This window comes from Diceros bicornis, chromosome 10 (genome assembly GCF_020826845.1).
Source record: "Diceros bicornis minor isolate mBicDic1 chromosome 10, mDicBic1.mat.cur, whole genome shotgun sequence".
In the NCBI taxonomy this organism is placed as follows: domain Eukaryota; kingdom Metazoa; phylum Chordata; class Mammalia; order Perissodactyla; family Rhinocerotidae; genus Diceros; species Diceros bicornis.
The window spans coordinates 36,001,271-36,024,871 of record NC_080749.1 but is presented as its reverse complement, the minus strand read 5'-3'; the positions used below and the strand labels follow the sequence as shown (position 1 = coordinate 36,024,871).

The window sequence follows — 23,601 nt, the reverse complement described above, 5'->3', positions numbered from 1 at the left end:
AGACAGCACTGCAGTGAAAGTTGTATCCATGTTTTCTTGTTCACATGAGCGAGAGATTCTCTAGGGATTGTATCTTGAGGAGGAATTCCTTATTAAAAGTGTAAATAGTGCAAAGTTGCAAAATGTTAGATAGTGCAGAATTGCCCTTCCGTATACTCGTGGGAGATTTTGCTCCTGCCAGCAGTGAAATTAAAGTCCCTTGTTTTTCCACATTCTCACTAACAGTGGGTGTTGTCAAATTTTTAAATTTATGCCAATTTGATGAGTGTGAAATAGAGCATTGTTTTCATTTCACCTTCATTGTTAGTAAAGTTGAGCATCTTTTCATATATTTCTTGGTCATTCTGTTTTCTTTTTCTAAAAATTACCTGCTTATTACTTCTACTTATTTTTCTGTTGGATTATTTTATCTTACTGATTTTTAGAGTTCGGTATACATTCTCTACTAATCTTTTGTTGGTTATGTGAATTGCAAATATATATCCCAGTTTTTTGCTCCTTTTTGTTTCTGATGTCTTTTATTGTTAAGAAAATTTAAGTTTTAATTTAGTGATATTGTCTTTCTCCCTTGATTTATTTTTCTTGTTTAAGAAAGCCTCCTCTACCCTGAAATTATAAGGCTCTTGTTATATTTTCTTTTCTTTCTTTCTTTTTTTTTTTTTGAGGAAGATCAGCCCTGTGCTAACATCTGCCAATCCTCCTCTTTTTTTGCTGAGGAAGACTGGCCCTGTGCTAACATCCGTGCCCTCTTCCTCCACTTTATATGGGACAGCATGGCTTGCCAAGCGGTGCGTCGGTGCACGCCCGGGATCTGAACCGGCGAACCCTGGGCAGCCGCAGCAGAGTGCGCGCACTTAACCACTTGCGCCACCGGGCTGGCCCCGGATCTTGTTATATTTTCTTCTGAAACTTTTGTTAAAGTTTTAATTTTCACAGTTAGGTCTTTAATCCACCTGGACTTGATTTTGTGTAGGGTCTGAGGAAAGATCTGATTGAATAATCAGTTGACAATAGACAATAATCAGTTGTTTAATTGCTTATTGAACTGTCTAGCCTTTCCCCACTGTTTTGGAACACTCTCTCCTTCATAGGTACATTTCCTTATATGAGGCCTGTGTCTGTGCTTTCAGTTCTTCTATAGTAGTCTCTTTATCTATTCTGTACCAGTACCACTTTCTAATGTCAATGGCCTTTATAGGTGGTAGGGCAAGCTCCCCTGATCAGATTGGTAGAATCATAAAAGGGAGTTTCTTTTAGGCTCTTTTAGGATTTAAGAGAAAAGACATTGTAATTTATATTTTTGTTTCCTATGAACTGATGATGTGGATAATTAAAAATATACATTTTTGTTCTTTGATAATAACATTTAGTTATAAGCTTGCTTAGATTATAGTCTGAACATAAGGCAAGAGGGCAAGAGGAGGATTTTTTTACAAGTGAATATACAACATAATACTACAGCAGCATACTTAGGTAGATGTGTCTCTGGGCTGGCTGCTTTTTTTATTTAAATGAAAGGACTGCAAACATGTTTTGAGTGTTAAAATAGTAGACTTTGTTTATAGGTATGTAGTGTAGAATATCAAACTCCGGTTACTTGACAGCTGATAGTTCTAACCATCTGTCGCCCAGATATCAAAGTAAAACTTAAGGATATATCATTTCTTTATCTCCTCTTATTTTTTTTCCCTCCTTGCTTGCCTTGTGTCCCCATATCTAACCTTCTCTCTCCCCCTCCCCTGGGTTTTTCACTTTGTGTAAGTTACAGAGTTTTTAAAAGTTTTTGTTTACAGTCTTTTTCCTATTTCAGATATCAGTCAATCAACAACATTTGTCAGACCCTCTTGGTGAGAATATTGCTACTAGAAACCTGAGACATTTTGGTATTGCTCAAACATTCTTTTCTCCAATCCTTTTTTTTAGGACTGAGTTTCACATTGGCTTCTTGGCATCTTCAAGTCTTCTTTTGGAGTAATAAATATTGCTCCCATCTTTTAGACTACCCTTAACATTATTTTCTTTCTTTCTCTCTGTTTGTTTATTTTTTGTTTAGGACATTATTTTATTAGTGGACCTGTAACTGCCTATGCTTGAAGGACAAACACCTCTCTGTTCCTCCCACAGCCTGTGGAACACTTACATTTCTTTACCATTGAGATGTGTTTGCGACAGCTATCACTGTTTCATACAAGGAGGACTTTCTTTAGTTTCCTGTAGTTAAGGAATGTTGAAAACTGAAGATCTTGTGAAGTAGTTACAGTTTTGCCTGACTTATTGCAGTCTCAGAAGTTGTATTTAATAGGTCTCTTATAAAACCATGAAGGGAAATGATGAAGACTTTTAAAATATTATTACGCACAATAACCCTATTATTTAGTGTAATTTTTAAATGGTAGTAGCATATAGGATGAAAAAATTTGTTCATCAGTAAAATTTTTATTGTAACTGAAAACTCACAAACTCTTTTCTTCGTCAGTAAATATTCCCTTATGAAGCATTTGTTTGTTAGTTTTCGTTTGCAACATGAGAATTGTAGTGACTCAGAGTTTGAGTTCATTTGAACTAAAAGGGACTTTTTATTGTTATCTGGAGCAGCTTCTTTTGCTTTCATATGTCATTGGATGAATCATCTTAACATTCTTTTCTAAAAGCTCTGCTTAAAGAAATCTAGCATATGCCATGTTTTGGCTTTCCTAGTAGTGCTAAGCACTTAAGGTGGAGGGTTGAAGAGAAGAACTCCTTTCTTTTTTTAACATTATTATTGCTGTATTAGGCTCTGTTACTTTACTTGATAGTGAATAAATGTTTGTATTTAGTACAGGGATTAAACCTAAGAAGGTCAGTGTGATACACATCTTGCCCCCTAAAAATTATTAACATTCTGAAGTAGCCACCTACTTATTTTTAGCTCATATTACTTCAGTTTCGTGTCAGAAATTTGTCAGTGTGTGGTGATGTAGTTTTAAAAATTTTACCCATTCTAGTGTTATCTCGTGGTTTTAAAATGCATTTACCTGATGACTATTGATGTTGGGCTCCTTTAAATATATTTATTTGTTAAATGAATATCCTCTTTTTTGAAGTATCTAAATCTTTTATCCATTTTTCTTCTCACTTAATTTTCACAACTCGTCTTTTAAACATGGCAAGCATTTTCATCTCCATTTTACAAATGAGAACATGGATTCAGATTTGAGTCAGAGCTGAGGTGAACTACCTAGAGACCTTAAGCTAGTAAGTAAGTTTCAGAGCTGGGTGTAGAGAAGGCAGGTCCTGAGTGTTTAGTGGGTGGTGTGTGTACTCCACATGTGCATACAGAGTGTGCATAATGATTTCCTCAGTCTGCGGAAGTCATGTGATCACCTCTCCAGCCTAACTGCTTTTGATTCTCCATCAGTGACGTTTTGGCATGTTAGTGGTTATTTTGGAGACTCATTTTTCCCTTTTCCCACTGATCAGTAAGTGTCTTGCACATGAAGCTTCCTGATAGGTCTGTTATGATAGAAATTATACTTCCTACATTTGTGCTGCTGCCCTGTTTCCCTAATGTAAAGCTGTTGGTAGAAATGAGCATGCCTGTTTTGTGGAGTTGGGAGGGAGCATGGCTCTCACCTAACAGGGTTACAGAGGGCATCTTGAAAGTATCAGCCAAGAAGAAAGTGAACTTGCTGGAATATAAAGGCTTGCCCAAGACTTTTTACCTTTTTAGTAGATGGTTTACAATATTAAAAGGCAGTAAAAGGTGGTTTTGATGTGGTTTTTTCCCACCTCTTTCCTAACTGCCCAACTCTCCTAACTCTTCCTAATTCCCCCGAAAATGTGATATGTGAAATGAAAAAAGAGTGGAATGAAAAAAAGTGGTATTCACTCTTCTGTATTCCACCAGAGGAAGAAACTCTTAAGTATATTGTATTATTAGATGATGTAGTAAATGGAGCTAATGCGAGGCATTCTGTCTGATCCTTTTCTTATAAACAAGAGTTGAACTTGCATTTGTCCTGTTCAGTATGTTTAAAATGTTTGTACATAGGGAAACTGAAAACTAACTTGTTGGGAAGAATTAATTTAGCTGTTTTGAACAAAAATTGCACTCAAGAGGCAGTTTAATATAGTATTTAAACTTAGAGAATATACCCTGAGCCAGACTGCCCAGATTAAAATCCCCTTTTTACTACTTACTAGCTGTGTGACCTCGTGCTAGTTACTTTTGTGCCTCAGTTTCCTCATCTATAAAATGGAGAATCCTTACTTCATTGGATTGAAGTGTAAGTGGTTTAGCATGTATAAAATGCTTTGAAGCTGTTACTTGTTATTGTTGTTGTTAATTAAATTATTACCTTTCATTCAGTACTCAGAGCTGTAAGTAGGTTTTCATTTTAGGAGATAACAAACAGTGTATTTTAAAGTAGAATTTATATTACTGCTTTCCCCAAACTGCAAAACTGAAGATTTGCATCAATAAAAATTTACCTGAACATATCAAAACATTAAATGGGGGAGGATTAAATGAGAAAATGTATGCTAAACCCAAGTACTCTAGAATGCTAAGTATGGTTGTTGTCATTGGAGTCAGAGAGGGAGGTGAAATATTTATATCTATCAGGTTGAGGTATTGGGCATTTATGTGTTTTAATCTAAATTTAATGACTACACAAGAATTGTGTGGTCTGGAAACTTAATGACAAGTATATATAATTATTTTAATAGTGTCAACATGTGTGATTTATTTATAAACTAGGAAAAATTGGCTCTTCTACCTTTTCAAATAGTTATTTAGTTTATAATGAATTGGTCCAAAGAAAGAACATTTTTATATCTTCAGTAGAAGCTGTCAGCTGTGGTTTTCTGTTAGATACCAAAGTGAATTCTATTCATTTATTTGCTTTACGTTTTCTAGTTTATTTTTATTTTTATTTATTTATTTATTTGTGAGGAAGATCAGCCCTGAGCTAACATCTGCCGACCCTCCTCTTTTTTTGCTGAGGAAGACTGGCCCCGGGCTAACATCCGTGCCTGTCTTCCTCCACTTTATATGGGATGCTGCTACAGCATGTCCTGACAAGTGGTGCGTTGGTGCGCGCCCGGGATCTGAACTGGCGAACCCCGGGCTGCCGCAGTGGAGTGTGCGCACTTAGCCGCTTGCGCCACCGGGCTGGCCTTATGTTTTCTAGTTTATTTCTGCTACTGAAAAAAATTTTTTTGCCAATTTTTCCCTGTTCTTCTATAATTTTAAGGTATAAAAATAGTTTTTTTAATACATAAAAAGCAGTTTTTCCTCTAAGATCTAACCATTGCCTTTGTCATGTCCCAAGATATTGATATGTAGTATCCTAATTATAATAAGTTTTTATATTGCCTTCTGTTATAGTCTTAATTATTTATATGTCCTGATTGTTAATTTCCCTACGATTGGGTATTACATTTGGTCTAATAAAAATATATTGTATTCAGAGAATATGCTGTGTATATTGTCCTAGATTATTTCCAGTGTTTGATAGTTCCATGCGCATTTGAAGAAAGATTTAAACTCTGCTTTAATGTACAGTCAGTTCTCACTTTACAAAGTTCCAAATGCATGAATTTAGGTATCATGTTTTAGTTAAATAACACCAATTCCCCAACAATAAGCCTTGTAATACCCTGCACCTAGAACCCAGCCAAGCCTGCCTAGATTTTGAATTACAGAACTATGAGCTAATAATGGATGGTGTATTAAACCACTAATTTGCAGTAATTTGTTACATAGCAAGTTCAAAAAACTAATATACTGAGACTCTATTCAGTTTTTTAAAATTTTTCCTCTGTTCTTCAAATTTGATGACTTCTATTGACTTTTCTTCATGTTCATTAACTCTATTCCTGCGATCTTCAATCTGCTTTTAAGCCCATATAGTGAAATTTTTTAGTTGAGATGTTGTACTTTTCAGTTCTAGAAATTCCATTTTTATAGTTCCTATTTCTCTGCTAAACACTCACCACCTACTCACTTTTGACCATCTTTTGCTTTAAGTTCTTGAAGAAATATGTAATACCTGCTTTAAAGTACTTTTCTGCTAATTCTCACGTTTGAGTTATGCTATTTTATTGATTATTTTTATTTTGTGAGACACTTTTTTGCATATGTGATAATTTTTTATATTATGCTGGTCATTGTGATTATTCTTTGTAAGAAGGCTAGATTATCTTGTCTTCCTTTATTGTTGAGTTTTGTTCTGTCAGGTAGTTATATTATTGGAGGATCTTCTAGGTTTTTGTCAGGCTTGGTTTTCTTTGTGAGACAGGCCTATTTCGATATTGAACTAAATTCTAGGGAGTCTTTACGCCTAAGGTGTGGCCTTTTTGGGGTTTCAACTGAATGGCTGAAATGTTCTCTCTACTCTAGTTGGGTGTAGTATTAGTTTGCTTGGGCTACCATAACAAAATGCCATAGTCTAGGTGGATTAAACAACAAATTTGTATTCTCGCAGGTCTGGAGGATAGAAGTCCAACATCAAGGTCCCAGCAGGATAGGTGTCTGGTGAGGGCTCTCCTCTTGGGTTGCAGATGGCTGCCTTTTCATAGTGTGTTCACATGACTTCTTTGTGAATGTGTGGAGAGACAGTGAGCTCTCTGCTGTGTCTTGTTATAAGGACACTAATCCAGTTGAATCAGGGCCCTATCCTTATACCTTATTTAACCTTAATAACTTCTTTAGAGGCCCAGCCTCCAAATACAGCAACACTGGGGGTTAGGGCTTGTTTCAACTTATGAATTTTGTGGGGACACAAACATTCAGTCCATAACAGGCAGGAACTCCAAAGACTCCCAGCAGCTCCATAGTAGGTGATCTCTGCTAGACCTCGTAGAGCCTAACCCTGTGTGTGTGTGTAGCCTAGCCCTTGACCAAGGAACCACAGAAAATCCCTGTGCTCAGAAATGTGGTCTCTGTCTCCCAGCCGTTCTACTTGGGCTGATTCTCCTTGTGTTGAGACAGGAAAGTGTTCCCAGGCAGAAAGCTGGGGCCATCATGAGTCTCACTTTTTATTTGCCTTCCCTCAAAGATCTCAGACCTGCACTGCCTGTTATTCATTTTCTGAACACAGTTGCCTCATATATATGTTTTGGCCTGTTTTACACTTGTTTTTGGTAGAATAGCAAATCTGCAAATAGCAGATACTCTGTCATGGTTGGAAGCAGACCAGTCATGAGTTTTTATTTCCAAACATAGTAGGAGGAGCTTTACAGATCTCTTGTGGGCATTCTTGTTTTATATAATTTTTTTTATTACTGATAGAGCCCATCTTATTAAAAGTTTTATGGGTAGACTTGAATTCCTTTTAAAGCTGTATAGTGAACATAATGTACTGTGTAGAGGGGGCACCTTTTTGTTCCTTATAGGTATTGATGGAATGATTCTTTATAATATTGTTAGAATCTTTCTGAAGTATTTCATTGTGTACTTGAGGCTGTCTATGTACAAATCAAAACCTGGCGATGAAATGTTATGACTTACACCCACCAAACCCTGAAAATTTAGCATTTAGACCCCAGGAGGGCTCTTTTAACTCTCTTCCCCTCTATGCAATTGACACAGGATAATGTGAGATACGGCCCCAACAGTAGGCAAAGTGACATGCTATAAAGGAATGGTTCCTTAATTATTATATTTAAAATTTCCCAGGAGTTTAAAATACTGCTAAGTACATAATTTAACTGTTATTTAGTTCACTTGAAAAATGAAATCCTTTTTGGCAGGCCATTATAAAGTCTTCAGATTTTATACTTTTTAAAAAGAGTAATTGTGAGTCCTATTTGTAGAGAGTAAACTATGCTGGATAGAGTATTTAGATCAGGATTTTTCCATTTTCTATCAAAATTAAATCAAGTAAAAAATACTGTTTAGATATTTTTGAAATCGTTGGAAGAGTTTTTGAGAGTATTGAATAGGCTTCACATTTAATTGTGTATCACGTGGCCAAAATTGAAAAAATAATCATTAAAAGTTGAATTCTAGCAGGAATAGGTAGGTTATTAGATGGTCCACAATCAGACTCAACTCGGGGGGTGTGTGTCTGTGTGTGTGTATGTTTGTATGTGTTTGTACTCATACACGTGTACTGGCAAAATTTGGTAATTGATGATGCTGGCTTCTCAGATCAAAGAGGAAAGGATAGGTTCTAAGATGTTGGAAATACTGACAAACAAATTGTAAAAATATTTTTCTGTCCCTGCCTCACACTATGTGCCAAATGAAATTCCAAAGAGACTACAGATTTACCTGTAAAAAAGAAATAATGCACAGAGCCTCATAACGACGTTTCGGTCAATGACAGTCTCCATATATGACGGTGATCCCATAAGATTAGTACCATATAGCCTAGGTGTGTAGTAGGCCATGCCATCTAGGCTTGTGTAAGTACACTCTATGATGTTCGCACAATGATGAAATCGCCTAACGATGCATTTCTCAGAAAGTATCCCCGTCATTAAGGAACGCATAACTGTATATACAAAAGAGAATATGGGTGAATATTTAATCTTCAGGTAGTTCTAAACACTGTGTCAATTGATACTATAAAAAGAAAGAATGATAGATCTGTATAGCACAAACAAAACCCCATCATAACCAAAGAGAAAAGATGAGCATGAAGCTGGCAAGTCATGTGTAATATGTATGATTTGCTCTTCAGGTTCAAGACTTAGTCACCTATATATCACAGTACAAGAAGTCCATTGCCTCCCTCTTGAGGCATTCCCTTCCCCACTTACCCTTCTCTTGGTTGAGACTCACAAAGATATTGTCATTCCTCTGTGGTAAACAAGCAGAGAATTGGAACCTCACAAGCCCACTAATGTTGTTCGCTTTTGTTGCCACGTGGTGTTGCTATTGAAGTTTGATCCTGTGCAGTCCCTTGGATGTTTGTCTGCTCACCCTTGAAGCTCTTGCTGGTCCAGAACTTTGCACAGACTTCACTGGGACCACACTGGGCATCATAAAAGCTTTTTTAGAAAGCTATGTAACTCAGTTGTGTGTGTATATATATATAACTCAGAAGCTCTGCTGTTGTTTCCTACATGGCAGCCATTTTACCAGGGTAATAGGATATGGAGAAACAACCAGCATTGTTCATTCATTGAACAAATATTTACTGAGTACCTACTGTGTGCCCCAGGTGCTCTTCTATGCACTAGAAATAATAATAGTGAACAAAACAAAGCCAAAAAATTCCTGCCATAATGGAGCTTACATTTATTCTAGGGGTTGAGGGGAGGGAGAGAGATGGCAGAGACAGATGGTAGATAAGATTATTTATGCTGTGAAACATCTACAGAAGGGCCTATGTGTGAAATCTAGACCTCTTTTAATTATTTTGTAGTTATTCTATGTGGGGCATCAATATGAATGATACCAGTGAGTATAGCAAAGAAGACAGGCTGAGTACTTGCTGGATTTAGAACCACAGTTTGCTGATAACTTCTCACTAGCTTGTATAGGCACTTTGTGGCCATTCTGTATATAATGGTACATCATGCAGCTGTTAAAAATATTGGTATAGATGTATATTTATGAACGTGGAGAGATGTTTATGATAAGTGGAAATGCAGGTTAGGAAATGATACATTTAGTATAATCACAATATTAGTGGGAAATACTTTTTCTCTACCCCTGAGGTTTCCTTCCTGAGACAGGAGTTCCATTAGTGTCACCCTGAGTCTGCCCCTGCTCCTTTATTCACTTCATCCTTGGTGTAATGACTTATCTGATTGGTAAATTTGAGAGTACTTGGCCCTAATGATGCCCCTTGTCCATGTAGGAGCTAGCTAGTCTTTCCACAGCCATTGAGCCATTCTCATTTCCTTGTCTATGGAGTAAGTGGTGCAGGGCCTACCCCTGCAGGGAGAGGTCTGCCCCTGTCTAGTGCTAAGGCGTGCCCACCTCTGTGTTCACTATTAGCAAGTGCATTTGTCCAGTACACCTAATGCTTCTAATAGTAATAACAGTGATATTTCATTCTTTGTGTTGTTTCTCAACTTATTTATAACTTTGGCAGGGAAGAGATTATCAGTGTTTGAGTGCTCTCTTTGGATACCTCATACCTATGATCCTGTTTTATTTAGTTTTACATACATTTTTATTGTTTTTCCATATACATATAGAGAAAAAGTCTGGAAAGATATGCATCACAGTTTTAAAAGAGGGTAGTAGAATTAGGAGTTTTTTTCTTCTCTGTACTTGGGAATTCACTGAATTTATTAGATATGTAATTAAGAAATAGTTAAGAATTTTAAACCTCGAAAAGCTACAGCCTGGTCTGATTTTCCGTGTAGAAGAATTAGTCATCTTTGTACAAGGGAAAAAGCTGGACTTGAGTAGATATGTTTCCACCTACATAGCTTGGTGGTTGAGTCTAGAACTTATGGTAGGCAAAAATATATTACTTTTCTAAAATCTCTGGCTTGTCATTTCATCTCATATGTCAGAATAGTTGCTTTCTATCCATAAATAGTGTTAGGAAATTTGCCTGGTTTTTAAAAGTGAGTTTCAGCATTTAGCTGAGGTTAACTGGATTCTGTATTTCTCTTTCATACTTGTGAAGTATGACTGTTTGCTAATAAGCCTGTTTATTTTTTGGCTTCTTTATTATATCTTGCCTTTAAAAAAGGAACTACTCTAGATTCCTGCCATTCTTCCTGCTTATCCCTGTGATAAGCCTATATGTATATAGTACCCAGGTTTGACTATATCTGAAATTATAGGATATATTTATTAAAAGAGGAAAAGGCATGAAGAAAATGTTTCTAAAGTGGTAATTTTTATATCCTCACTCTTCTATATTAGCCGCAAAAAAATCGTATCTTTTGATATTGAAATTTTGTAAAAGTAGTAGAGTAAAAGAAGCAACATAATTGTCAGTATATTCTGATCTTTTTTTTTTTGTTTTTTGTGAGGAAGATCAGCCCTGTGCTAACATGTACCAATCCTCCTCTTTTTTTGCTGAGGAAGACTGGCCCTGGGCTAATATCCGTGCCCATCTTCCTCCACTTTATATGGGACGCCGCCACAGCATGGCTTGCCAAGCGGTGCATCAGTGTGCGCCTGGGATCTGAACTGGCGAACCCCGGGCCACGGCAGCAGAGCGCGCGCACTTAACCACTTGCGCCACCGGGCTGGCCCCTCTGATCATCCTTTTTTTTTTTTTTTTTTTTTTATTGGTTTATAACATTGTAAAAATTTCAAGTGTACATCATTGTACTTCTATTTCTGCATGGACTACATCATGTTCACCACCAAAATACTAAGAGACAAATGAAAATGAACATACGACATGCCAGAATTTATGGGATACAGCAAAAGCGGTTCTAAGAGGGAAGTTTATAGCGATACAGGCCTATCTCAACAAACAAGAAAAATCTCAAATAAACAATCTAACAATGCACCTAAAGGAACTGGAAAAAGAAGAACAAACAAAGCCCAAAATCAGTAGAAGAAGGGAAATAATAAAAATCAGAGCAGAAATAAATGAAATAGAGACTAAAAAAACAATAGAAAAAATTAATAAAACCAAGAGCTGGTTCTTTGAAAAGATCAACAAAATAGACAAACCTTTAGCTAGACTCACCAAGAAAAAAAGAGAGAAGGCACAAATAAGTAAAATCTGATCATCCTTTTTAAAAATTTACTTTTTAATTTTTATTTTAATCATGAAATATTTCAGACCACAAAAATGTGCTGAGAATAAAATAAAGACTCTCTGGATATTCACTATACAACTAAAACAAAATTTTAAAAATACAATTAAGCCCCTGTGTACCATTTTGACCCCCTATCCACATCCAGTTTGATGTTTATTGTTCTCATGCATACGTTAATATTTTTATTACCTATGTACCTCTAGAAAATACAGTGTATTTTTGAGTGTTTTAAAACTTTATGTGCAACATTTATATATTGCTGGTGAGAATATAAAAGGGTGCAGCTGTTTTGGAAAACTGTTTGCCAGTTCCTAAAAACATTAAACATAGAGTTACTGTACAACTGAGCAATTCTTCTAGGTATATACCGAAGAGATATGAAAACACGTCCACACACAAACTTGTACACAAATGTTCATAGTAGCATTGCATTATTCATATTAGTCAGAAAGTTAAAAAACACCACCCAAATGTTCATCAGCTGGTGAATGGATAAATAAAATGAAGCATATCTATACAATAAAATATTATTCAGCAATAAAAAGAGATGAAGTACTGATACATGCTTCAACATGGATGAACCTTGAAAACATTATACTAAATAAAAGAGGCCAGTCACAAAAGACCCCCTATTGCATGATTCCATTTATATGAAAAGTCCAGAATAAGAACCTGTAGAGACAGAAAGTAGATTAGGGGTTGTCTAGGGTGGGGAATATGGAGGGAGAATGGACTGTGACTGCCGGTGGGTATGGATTTCTTTTTAGGGTGATGAAAATGTTCTAAAATTACATACTGGTGATAGTTGCACAATTCTATGAATATATTAAAAACATTAAATTGTATACTTTAAATGGGTGAATTATATTGGGATGTGAATTATATCTCAATAAAGCTGTTTAAAAAGTTCATGTGAATGTTATATATTCTACTGTTAGCTTTTTTTAACTCAGCATAAGCCAAAACAAATCATTACATTTTGAGATTTATACATTTTTGTACATTTAATTCTGTATAACTCATTTTCACATTCCATTGTATGAATTTACTGTATTTTATTAATCCATTTTTCTTTTGCTCTTAAAAACAATGCTTCAGTGAATAGTTTAATCCATGTTTTCTTATATAATGACACATTTTTAAGGCTTTCTTCCAAATGAGAATTGGATAGGATTTTTGATAATTTGTAATCTATTTAGTATTATAAGCTATTTAGAGGACATTTTATTGGTGTATCTTAGAACATTTAATTCATTTAATTATACAGTTTAAAATTGAAATTAGTAAAAGTATACTCTATCTTCTGAAGTTTTTTTGTAGTTCTTTTATATTTGGCAAAAGAAAAGATAGGGCTTCTTAACTATTGTGTCTTTCTTGGTATTTTAGTGTTACATAAGACATGTCCTAATTTTTGTATATGCTGATATCTTACAGAAAAAGCCACAAATGAGTACAACACTGCGGAAGATTGGAGTCTTATTATGGACATATGTGACAAAGTTGGAAGCACTCCTAATGGGTAAGATGCCCAGTCGTGCCCAGTGAATGTCTAGGAGCTTAATAACCTGTGTCTCTTTTCCTGATGTAATTTTGAAAGGAAAATGGGATTTCACTAAGTACTTTTGGGGGATAAAAGTAAAGAGATCCTGGTGGCTGGATTTATGGGATTAACGTTATCCTGAAAGAACAGTTGGAAAAGAGTTCGACTGAAAACCTGAGATATGTTAAAATACATAATTAAAGCCTTGACACAATAGGGACACATGTTAACAATGAATAGGGTAATTATTTAGTGAATTCTTCTGTGACTTAGACATGTATGGGAGCCTTTTTAATTAATAATCGAGTAGATAAATAATATAATAGGTAATATACTGAAAAAGCCTTTCAATAATGAATAGGGGGTGGGCTGGCCCTGTGGCTTAGCGGTTAAGTGCATGCGCTCCACTGCTGGCGGCCCGGGTTCGGATCCCGGGCGCGCGCCGACGCACCGCTTGTCCGGCCATGCTGAGGCCGCGTCCCACATACAGCAACCAGAAGGATGTACAACTATGACATACAACTATCTACTGGGGCTTTGGGGAAAAAAAAAAAAGGAGGAGGATTGGCAATAGATGTTAGCTCAGAGCCGGTCTTCCTCAGCAAAAAGAGGAGGATTAGCATGGATGTTAGCTCAGGGCTGATGTTCCTCAGGAAAAAAAAAAAAAAAAAAAGTAATAATGAATAAGGGGGCTAGCCTGGTGACATAGTGGTTAAGTTCATGTGCTCCGCTTCAGCAGCCCGGGGTTTGCCAGTTCGTATCGTGGGCCCGGACCTACACACCGCTCATCAAGCTGTGCTGAGGTGGCGTCCCACATAGAGCAACTAGAAGGATGTACAACTATAACATACAACTATCTACTGGGACTTTGGGGAGGGGAAAAAAAAAGGAAAAAGGAGGAAGCAACAGATGTTAGCTCAGGGCCAGTCTTCCTCAAAAAAAAAAAAAACTGGGGTAGGAATTGAAAAAAAAATGAATAGGTAAATATAATAACATCATAATGAAAAAAGTTAATATAAAAAAGGGTGCTTTTGAGGGAGAATGCAGCAATTAAACTGAACTGATCGATTATAGTTTAGAACACTGATGAAAGCATTTGTTTTAACATTACAGCTTTTCAAAGTACATTCATGCATGTTTATTATTAAATCTTTTATGACTATATATCTTACTGGGTTGTTTTTTTCAAGATAAGAATTTGCTGTCTGAAAGCTAAGTCTGTCTTGAAGAAATGAAAAGATAATTTATGATACAGTTCTGTTATGTTGACTGACCTTTGAAATGATTTGGCTCTTGATTTTGGAATATACAACCTTCGCAACAAGCTTTTTTTTTAAAAATTCTACAAGTCTATTAGCAAAAGATTGTATAAAATTATTTTATAGATTTATTCCTTTAACAAAGTGAAGTTTGAGGATTTTATTTTTAAATTTAAAGTTACTTGGTAGTAGAATAACCTTATATTTTTAAGGTTTGAATTGAAATTCTGAATACTTAACCTTCTTCCTTTTTTTTTTTAGAGCAAAAGATTGCCTAAAAGCCATAATGAAAAGGGTAAATCATAAGGTTCCGCATGTTGCTCTGCAGGCGTTAACTGTAAGTAAAAGTCGTGTTATTATTTGACTCAAATTTTAAATGTGTATTTATTTCAGTAAGTTAAGTAAGATATATCTCAACATTTGTATATTGATTTTTATTTTAATTAATAGCTTCTTGGGGCTTGTGTGGCAAACTGTGGAAAGCTATTTCATTTAGAAGTATGTTCCCGTGATTTTGCAACAGAAGTACGTGCTGTGATAAAAAATAAGGTAAATTTTAAAAAGAGAAGAAATTTAAGTCATTTAAAAATACATATACTGTATATCATTTTAACTATATATAGCATTAATAAAATTGTATTATAAATGAAATCATTTTTAGATAAATTTGAAATAAAATATACTTCCTGTTCTAAAATTTGATGTTTTCACTTGTAGCACCAAAAACTGTTTTCCTCCCCAAAGCATAGATACTAGTGAAAACAACTAATCTTTATTGTGGGTTAATAAGCAGTCACTGCTTTAAGCATTTTACATGTACGATCTTGTTTAATGCTCTTACCAACCCTTAGAAGTTAGATTCTCTTGTCATTCATATTTTATAGATGTGGAAACTGAGGCTTAGAGAGAAGTTAAGTAACTTGTCCAAGGTCATGAAGCTAGTAAGTGGCATGGCTGAGGTTCAGATCCAGGTTTCTGTGACTCCAGAGCCCAAACTAACCACCCTTCTGTACTGATTCCCATTGGAGATGGTGAGCAAAGGAGGCCTTATTTTAGAGCAGGGTGGAGGGGGTCTTCATGATAGGGCTGTTGTTATTGATTTCTTTGCGATAGAAATTCTGAAGCACCATTCTCATGCTATTTGTGGCAAAAACCCCAGAATTTTAGTTTAGTTGATATAAAAAGTTTAATCTAATATTGAGAATATTAAGAAAACAGAGAAGAAATAATCTTTGAATATAAAAGATTTGTTGTCATTATAGTAAGACTTAGAAATTGATGTTCAAAAGGGTAATTTTGCAAGAAACAGCTGTATCTTAAAAAGTAAATAGGCATTTATCAAGTACTCAGCTAGGCTAGAGATTGCTGGACTTTTGTTGATGTTCATATAATTAAAGAGAATTTTGGTGGTAATTGTTAAATAAGTCAAGTACTTACTTTAACTGTAGGTTTCTTTTTCCTTTGCCTTTTCTTTAAAAGGCTCATCCTAAAGTATGTGAAAAACTGAAATCTTTAATGGTGGAGTGGTCAGAAGAATTTCAGAAGGACCCTCAGTTTAGTCTAATATCTGCAACTATTAAGTCTATGAAAGAAGAAGGAATTACTTTTCCTCCAGCAGGCGCTCAGGTAAGAGATTGATTCAGACCCATGGTTGACCCTATGCTGTTGGGAAGGTATGTTTCTTATGTAAAAGCTAGGCAAGGTCTGTCTTAATCATCATTACCCACCTCCAGTCTCCAAGTGCCTGTCTAACATAATGCCTTATATTTAGTAGACATTCTAATTGTTGAGTGAATTTCTTTGCATATCAGAACTTTGAGAAGTGAATCAGCCATAAATAATCTGTTCAGTGCTAGTCTAAGTCTAGAGTCATGCAAAAGGCATCGATGTATGAGAGCCCTTATGTTCAACAAATTTAAATTTGAAGAGTGGCTATATACATGTGAAAAATAACTAAATTATAAGTGACAAATATGGATTAGGGGTACAAAGACTAGATACCGGGAGAGAGCGGTAACCACAGACTGGGATGGTGAAGAAGGTGAAGAGGTAGTGGAATTTTTAGACTGGAATGTATTTCAATAGGTAAGAGGAGTGAAGAGGTCATATCTGGAGAGTAACATGAACAAATCCATGGCATTGAGAAAGCTCAAGACCTGTTTGTTGAAGCAAGAATATGTCTGGAGTGAGTGGTTTACATATAAGATGAGTGTAACTATAAGATTAGACATTTATCTGGGGAGCTAGGGGATAGCTTATTAGGACCAGGTGGAGGCAGGGATAATGAGTCACAGAGTGGGCTGTTTATTTAGGTCTGTGGGAGAAAAACACTATCTTCGGTTTTGCTCTCAGTGCCTCTTGCCCTCCAATTAATATGAGGATATGGGCTAGGGAAAGAGACGAAGAGGAGTACTATACATTTTTTTATTTTAGACTGTAAACTAAAGAGCCAAAAAGAGTCTTTATAGCTGACCAGGCCTAAGGGTTCAAGGTAGAATTTTGGGATAAAAGTCTTAGAAGTAACAAAAAGCAAGTATTTTCCTTCTCTGTCTTTTCTACATGTCATTCTTAAAAATCTCTGTTAAAGGACTGATTGATGGTTCAAAATCCTGAACATCTGTTTTCCATGCCTTTGAATTTAAGCATGACCTTCCTTAGTCCTCTGCTATGCCTTAAGAGCCACTACTATTCAAACACAATGAGTAGTGAAAGAGGGCTTAACACGTGTTCTTAGAACTGCACCTGTTGGGGCCGGCCCCGTGGCGTAGCGGTTAAGTGCTCGCGCTCCGCTGCTGGTGGCCTGGGTTCGGATCCCAGGCACGCACTGATGCATCGCTTGTCAGGCCATGTTGTGGCGGCGTCCCATATAAAGTAAAGGAAGATGGGCACCGATGTTAGCCCAGGGCCAGTCTTCCTCAGCAAAAAAAGAGGAGGCTAGGCATGGATGTTAGGTCAGGGCTGATCTTCCTCACAAAAAAAAAAAAAAACTGCACCTGCTGTCTCTGTCCTCTCTCCTCTTCTCTTCAGTAATTATCATGGCTTCTTGCTGCCACTTCTTGAGTAGCTCTATGCCTGTAGCAATATAGCACCTCTCACTGAATAAGGACCTTGGATGGTTGAGATCAGGAAGTGCAATCAGGAAAGATTCGTATTTAAGTACTTTCTGTATGCCAAGTTCTGTGTTAGATGCTAAGATTTATGCAAAATGTAAGCCAGTTCGTGCCCTCTGTAAGTTTAAAATGTTTTGAGAATTCTGATGTTTCATTTTAGTATTTGAAAACAACTACTTAAAATTATCGTAAAGAACTTCACTTTTAAATGAAACTTATTAGTTATATCAGTTTTTTTAATTAACATGTGTGAGTAATTATAGAGCTTGTGTTTTCTTTGAAAGGGTAGTTATGTTCATTTCACTCATACATTTACAGACTGTCTCAGCTGCTGCCAAGAATGGCACGTCATCGAACAAAAACAAAGAAGATGAAGACATAGCTAAAGGTAAATGATCAAGCATGTGTTATTTAGTGTTGCTTAAAACGTTCTTACCAGAACATTTTGTTGAAATAAAAATTATAATAAAACTGGGTATACTTTTAGTATTTTGCCTCAAATCCAAAAATTGGTAGGGTCTGAAAAGAAGGGAAAACAATTGACATAAGATTACTTTAATTCATAATCCTTGTCAATAATATGTATTTAATGTCCTACCTTTGGAGAGATTACATTTCACCTCTTCTTTAATGCCAAAGTTATGAGTCAAGCACAGAAATATGTTCACGGCTTGTCCTATATGGAAAGCTACCCATATTATAATGTCACAATCTGTTTGCTATAAAAATAATAGCTGCTGTATATGACAGACTGTGATAATAAGGAATGAGCAAAAACTTTATTTTAAAAAATGTCATCGTTTTCTGCCCTGCCCCGCCTCTCCCCAAGAAAGTTAACTGTTTAGCATGTAATTGGACAAATATAATACTCACTTGATTTAGTCTTATTAAATATTACATTATCTAATATTTCTTTTTAAATTTTTAAAAAATCAGAATTAATTCTGGCTATCTTGTTTTTTGCATTTTAATTTTTCAAACTAGCTATTGAATTATCACTGCAAGAGCAAAAGCAGCAGCACACAGAAACAAAACCCTTATATCCATCTGCAGATATTCAGTTAAATAATAAAGTTGCAAGGAAAGTGAGAGCTTTATATGATTTTGAAGCCGTTGAGGACAATGAACTCACGTTTAAACATGGTGAAATTATTATTGTTTTGGATGACAGGTATGTGTTAAATCTTTACTTTTGGAATATTTTGAAGTTATTAAGTATAATATCCTTAGTTTAGAATCCTGGATATACAGCTCTTTGACTTTGGTGTATTTAAATCATAATAGAACCTTTTCATATCTTAATTGTTTTTATCTATAATAAAAGACTAGGTAATGTGAGTTTCATATTCTTTTGTTAAATTTGGTTGTAAAGTATTCTTTATGTCTGAATAAAAGGTGTATTAAATAATATTGTTGATTATCACAATTGGGAAACAAATATTCAGTCATCTGAATGCATTTATGTTGGGAGTTGTGTATACCAAAATTACTGGCAAGAAAACTTTAGGAAGAAATATAGCTATGTTACTTTTGATCAAAGCAACCAAAAGCTATGCTCAGCTCCTGCCCAATTCTTAATCTGCTACTGTACTCTCCCTTACAATTTCTCTATCATTTAAAGTTGTAATAAAGACTATATCTATGTATATTGGGCCTAATTCTATTCTTTACTTTGCTTTTTAAAAAGGTTGATGAAATTTTGCAAGAGTGAGACCTAACAGCTTGTTGCTATGGATTACAGATGTATTTGGTATCTATTATAAATACAATCACGTGCTGCATAACAACATTTTGGTCAATGACGGAACGCATATACGACAGTGGTTCCATAAGATTAGTACCAATATAGCCTAGGTGTATGGTAGGCTTTACCATCTAGGTTTGTGTAAGTACACTCTGTGATGTTTGCACAATGAAATTGCCTAACAACGCACTTCTCAGAACATATCCCCATTGTTACGCGACACGGGACTGTAACTTAGTAAGGATGCATTAGTCTAGCATAATTTTAAATGGGTAGATACACAAAATGGTTTCACTTTGCTGCAGTAAATATTTACTGAGAAAATGTTAGGTAATAGGTTCTGTTTGTAATAAAAAATGAAGACACAAATCTGTCTTCATAAAACCTAGAATAAAGTAAAGGAGTTAAAATTACCATGCAGGAAATTATGTGGAGTGCAGATTGTGAATTCCATGAAACAGACAATGTTGAGGTCCAGAAGAGAGCAGATTCGCACCTGGTGCAAGGATTTGGGACAGAAGGCTTATTCAGGGGGTCCATTTCAGGTGAACTTGGAGTGATTTTCACAGAACAGGAAAAATTTTGCAAGAAATTGAGACTAGGGAAAGGAAGATCTCTTAGGTAGTCAAGATAACACTATGTTCACTTAGAAAATAATCATTTTTTTCTTTAAAAGTTTGTGTTTTTTGTTTAATCATTTGGAGTGGAGCACATGATCCCTGAAGGAGAGTAAATAGATGTTAAGGTGAAGAGGTAGTGTGGGCCTGAACACTGTCCGTCAGAAATGTCAGGCTTCGTGGTATAGTTTTAGTTAGAATATTTACAAAAGAACGTGGGCTTGCACTTCTGATACTCTTATACAACTACAAAATTAAAGACATTTATAAAATAAATAGAAACAAAACTACAAAATGAGTAGTTTTTGCTCTGAGGTTCAAATTTTGAGCATTACTTTTAGGTAATAAGAAAATTTTCTGCAATAAATTGCTGCTCACAAGGTAAGTAGAGTACTGATCAATGGCATAGGAACTTCACTTATCTTCAGCAGGTCTGTACTACCCTGTGCTGTGATAACTAAGTTCTCCTCTGACTTTTTCTTTTGTTCCTGTTGTGAATCCTTTGTACATACTGTATCCCTTGACGTCATTGGTGTTCGTGTGGCATTATATACATATTACAGTCTACAGGCTTGCAGCGAGTAAAGGGTTATGTTATTATGCCACATGTGTCTTTTTCACTGATGTCTAATTAAAGCACAAATTCATTAATAACTTAGACTCATATAAAACTATTTTCAGTTGAGACTTATCACTACAAAAGAGAACTTTTTTCTTTGTAACTGTTGAGAGAATTCAACATGAATATGATGCAATACGTAGTTTGATTGGGGTGTCCTGTCGTCAAAATGACAGCAGTCTTAAAATTGCCATAGACATGCTCATCAACATGTATAGGTTAAATGTCATTCTGGGTAATTGGTTATCACTGGCGAGATTTAAAACACAAATGCAAACTTGGGTACTAAAGTTAAGTGGCCCCATCTTAAGTTGAGAGGGGGTCATCTGGATGATCCAGAATGTGACTATGTTCATTGTTTCTATATTGCTGTGGAAATGAAAGGACAAAATTAAAAATTTCTCATATAGAACTTGAAGTCCCTAGAAAATACATCATTCTTGGACTTCTATTTACGAAACACTGAGCTGATAGAAAAGGTACACATTTCTTATTAACAGTATACCAAAAAAGCTTTTCACTTTCTACATTTTTAGCTTTATCTCACCACTCCTTATTTGTTCTGTATGTACTGTTTCAAATAATCCAGTGGAATTCTTGCAGTTCCAAAAATGCCATGTTGTGATTAGACCTCTGTGGCGTTGTACATTTGTTCTCTCTGCCTGGAAAGCCCTGTCAAAAGAGGCAAATGCCTTTAGAAAAGAAAAGGACCTTTACTTGCAAAGAAGATTTGCAAGGGAGTCCAGAGTTTAGAAGGATTAACTCCCCAAATTGAAAAATAAAACAGATATTTTAAGGAAAAGACTCCCACAAAATCACCAAGGTTTCCAGGTTTACTATTTGTATGTTTGTGGTAGAAATAGCACTTTTCTCAGATGATTGTCATACCCATAAAGGGCATCACTTATCTTCAGCCATTGTCATTGCAAAAGTCAGCAGATAAGTTGTTTTAGTTAAGAAATCAGTAGCTTAAAGGAGAGGCTCAGGTTTTCATTTATTTTGAGATCTAAAATGAGACAGGATAACTTTGTTCTTTGTTTATATCATGTGCAAAGTTTTTTCTTTCTTTGTACTTTTATTTTCCTGCTTATCCATAATGGCAGCAGGGCAAATGTCATTTTTATCTCCATAGCCCTAATTTCCTTTTCCTCCTGGTGGGTGCCTACTTAACCTTCAAAACCCATGTCAGATTTTACATCCTCTGAGAAGCCTTTAAACCCTTCTCTGCCTGTAGTTCCCAGTAGAGTTAGGAGTTCCCTCTCTATGCTGCTGTAGTTCCCTGAACATAAGTGATTGCATGTCTCATACTGTATTGTAATTACTTCTTTACATGTGTCTCTCCTACTAGATGAGTTGATTCTGAAGAGGGTCAGCACTTCCCTGAGTGGGAGGAAGGGGGAAGGAGAAAATGAATCCCAGAAGGTAGAGTAGGGTAACATGTTCTTAGTTGGTAGGTGAGGGTTGAAAAATACTGTACTAGATTTTAAATTTCTTGAAGGCAGAAACTGTCTTAATTATCTTTATAACTTTAAGTGCTTAGCCTGTTGTCACTATCTTCTTGATAGGCTTTCATAAATGTTAGCTGAATATCAGTTTGTTGAAGATAAAGTTTATGTCTCTTACACTTACATCATTTTTCACTCAGCTGTGATTTATTCTTTCTTAATATAAAAATCTCTAAATATAAATACTGCATTTAAATTTTTTTAAATCATCAGTTTATGTAAAATTACAGTGTCAAGTTACCTTAATTTAGGAATTTAAAATTGAACAATGTTTTTTGCCATTAATATTCCATAGAGTCAACTGGTTGTCAGTGGAGAGAATATAGAGCTGGGTTAGAGCTGGGAAGGAGTCATCATGTTTTGACATGGCTTTTGGTTGTTTTTCCTACTTTTATGTTTCATCAAAGAGTTTATAGTAATGGTTGGGAGGGAAATTAACATTCATTAGTAGGATCACTAAGGAAGGCTGCGCATAAAATTGTCGATAGGTTCAAATAAAATCCGTGCATCCATTTCACAGGTTTGGGTTCTCTGGTTTTATATAAAAATTCCTCTAAGTTCAGCTTTCCTTTTTAAAATGGAAAGTTCAACTTAAAAAAGCATTTGTATAAAAGAGAATTTCTTATCCTAAGTAGACATCAGCAGATACGATATCTTACAACTGTCAATATAGCAATTATTTTCTGGTTTTAAGAATTTGGGTGATATATAGTTCTTTCATATCTTTCTGGTACTTTTTAAATAAAATGATGTTTCAGAATCAGAAGTTAATTCATCCTGAAATTTTGTCTTTAAGAATGCCTGCTTAATAAGTAAAATTTTTGGAATGGAATAGACAAAATTATCATTTCTAGATTCTATGATTGTCCATATGGAAAGTCCAAGAGAATCAATGGACAAACTATTAAAACTGGTAAAAGTTCATCATAGTGGTTGGATATAAGCTCAGCATACAAGAATCAGTGGCATGCTTTAATCACAACTATTTAGAAAGTAGAAAATGCCATTCTCAGTAGTAACAAAAATTATAAATGATCTAGGAATAAATAAACCTAACAAAGATATGGAAGCACTTTATGGAGAAAATTATAAAATTATTTGAAAGATATAAAAGAATATAAATATATATATTTATTTATATAAATATCAATAGAAAGAAACACAATGTTTATGGTGAAGAAACTTTAATATTAGAAAGATTTAATTTTCCCCATATTAATGCATGAATTCAGTGCATTTCCAATTAAAATCCCAAAAGGACTTTTTTTCAGAGCACTTAAAAACGTTTTATTTTGAACAGTAATATAGAAATGTGAATGTATACAATAACATAGAGAGGGTACTTTCCCTGCCAAGTATCAAGGCATATTAATAAGCTGTAGTAAATAAATATATAGACTATTGCAAGAGAATGGGATCCAGAAATAGACTCATGAACAGATAGCAGCTTGCTGTTTGAAAGATAGGATATCATAAATCAGTAGAAAAAATGAAGTACTATTCAATAAATTTTGCTGGGGTGAATGGCTCTTTA

The 23,601-nt window shown here is 35.3% G+C and overlaps 1 protein-coding gene across 2 annotated transcripts in view; it reads left to right on the top strand.

Annotated features, from left to right (window-relative positions):
• The window catches only part of STAM2 (signal transducing adaptor molecule 2), a 44,297-nt gene that overhangs the window by 4,738 nt on the left and 15,958 nt on the right, over positions 1-23,601 (top strand). For both annotated transcript variants that reach the window (XM_058548978.1, XM_058548977.1), the window contains exons 2-7: positions 13,108-13,192; positions 14,734-14,809; positions 14,923-15,021; positions 15,952-16,098; positions 17,901-17,970; positions 18,567-18,753. In XM_058548978.1, the coding sequence (XP_058404961.1) occupies positions 13,108-13,192; positions 14,734-14,809; positions 14,923-15,021; positions 15,952-16,098; positions 17,901-17,970; positions 18,567-18,753 (664 nt within the window). The remainder of the gene's footprint in view (positions 1-13,107; positions 13,193-14,733; positions 14,810-14,922; positions 15,022-15,951; positions 16,099-17,900; positions 17,971-18,566; positions 18,754-23,601) is intronic.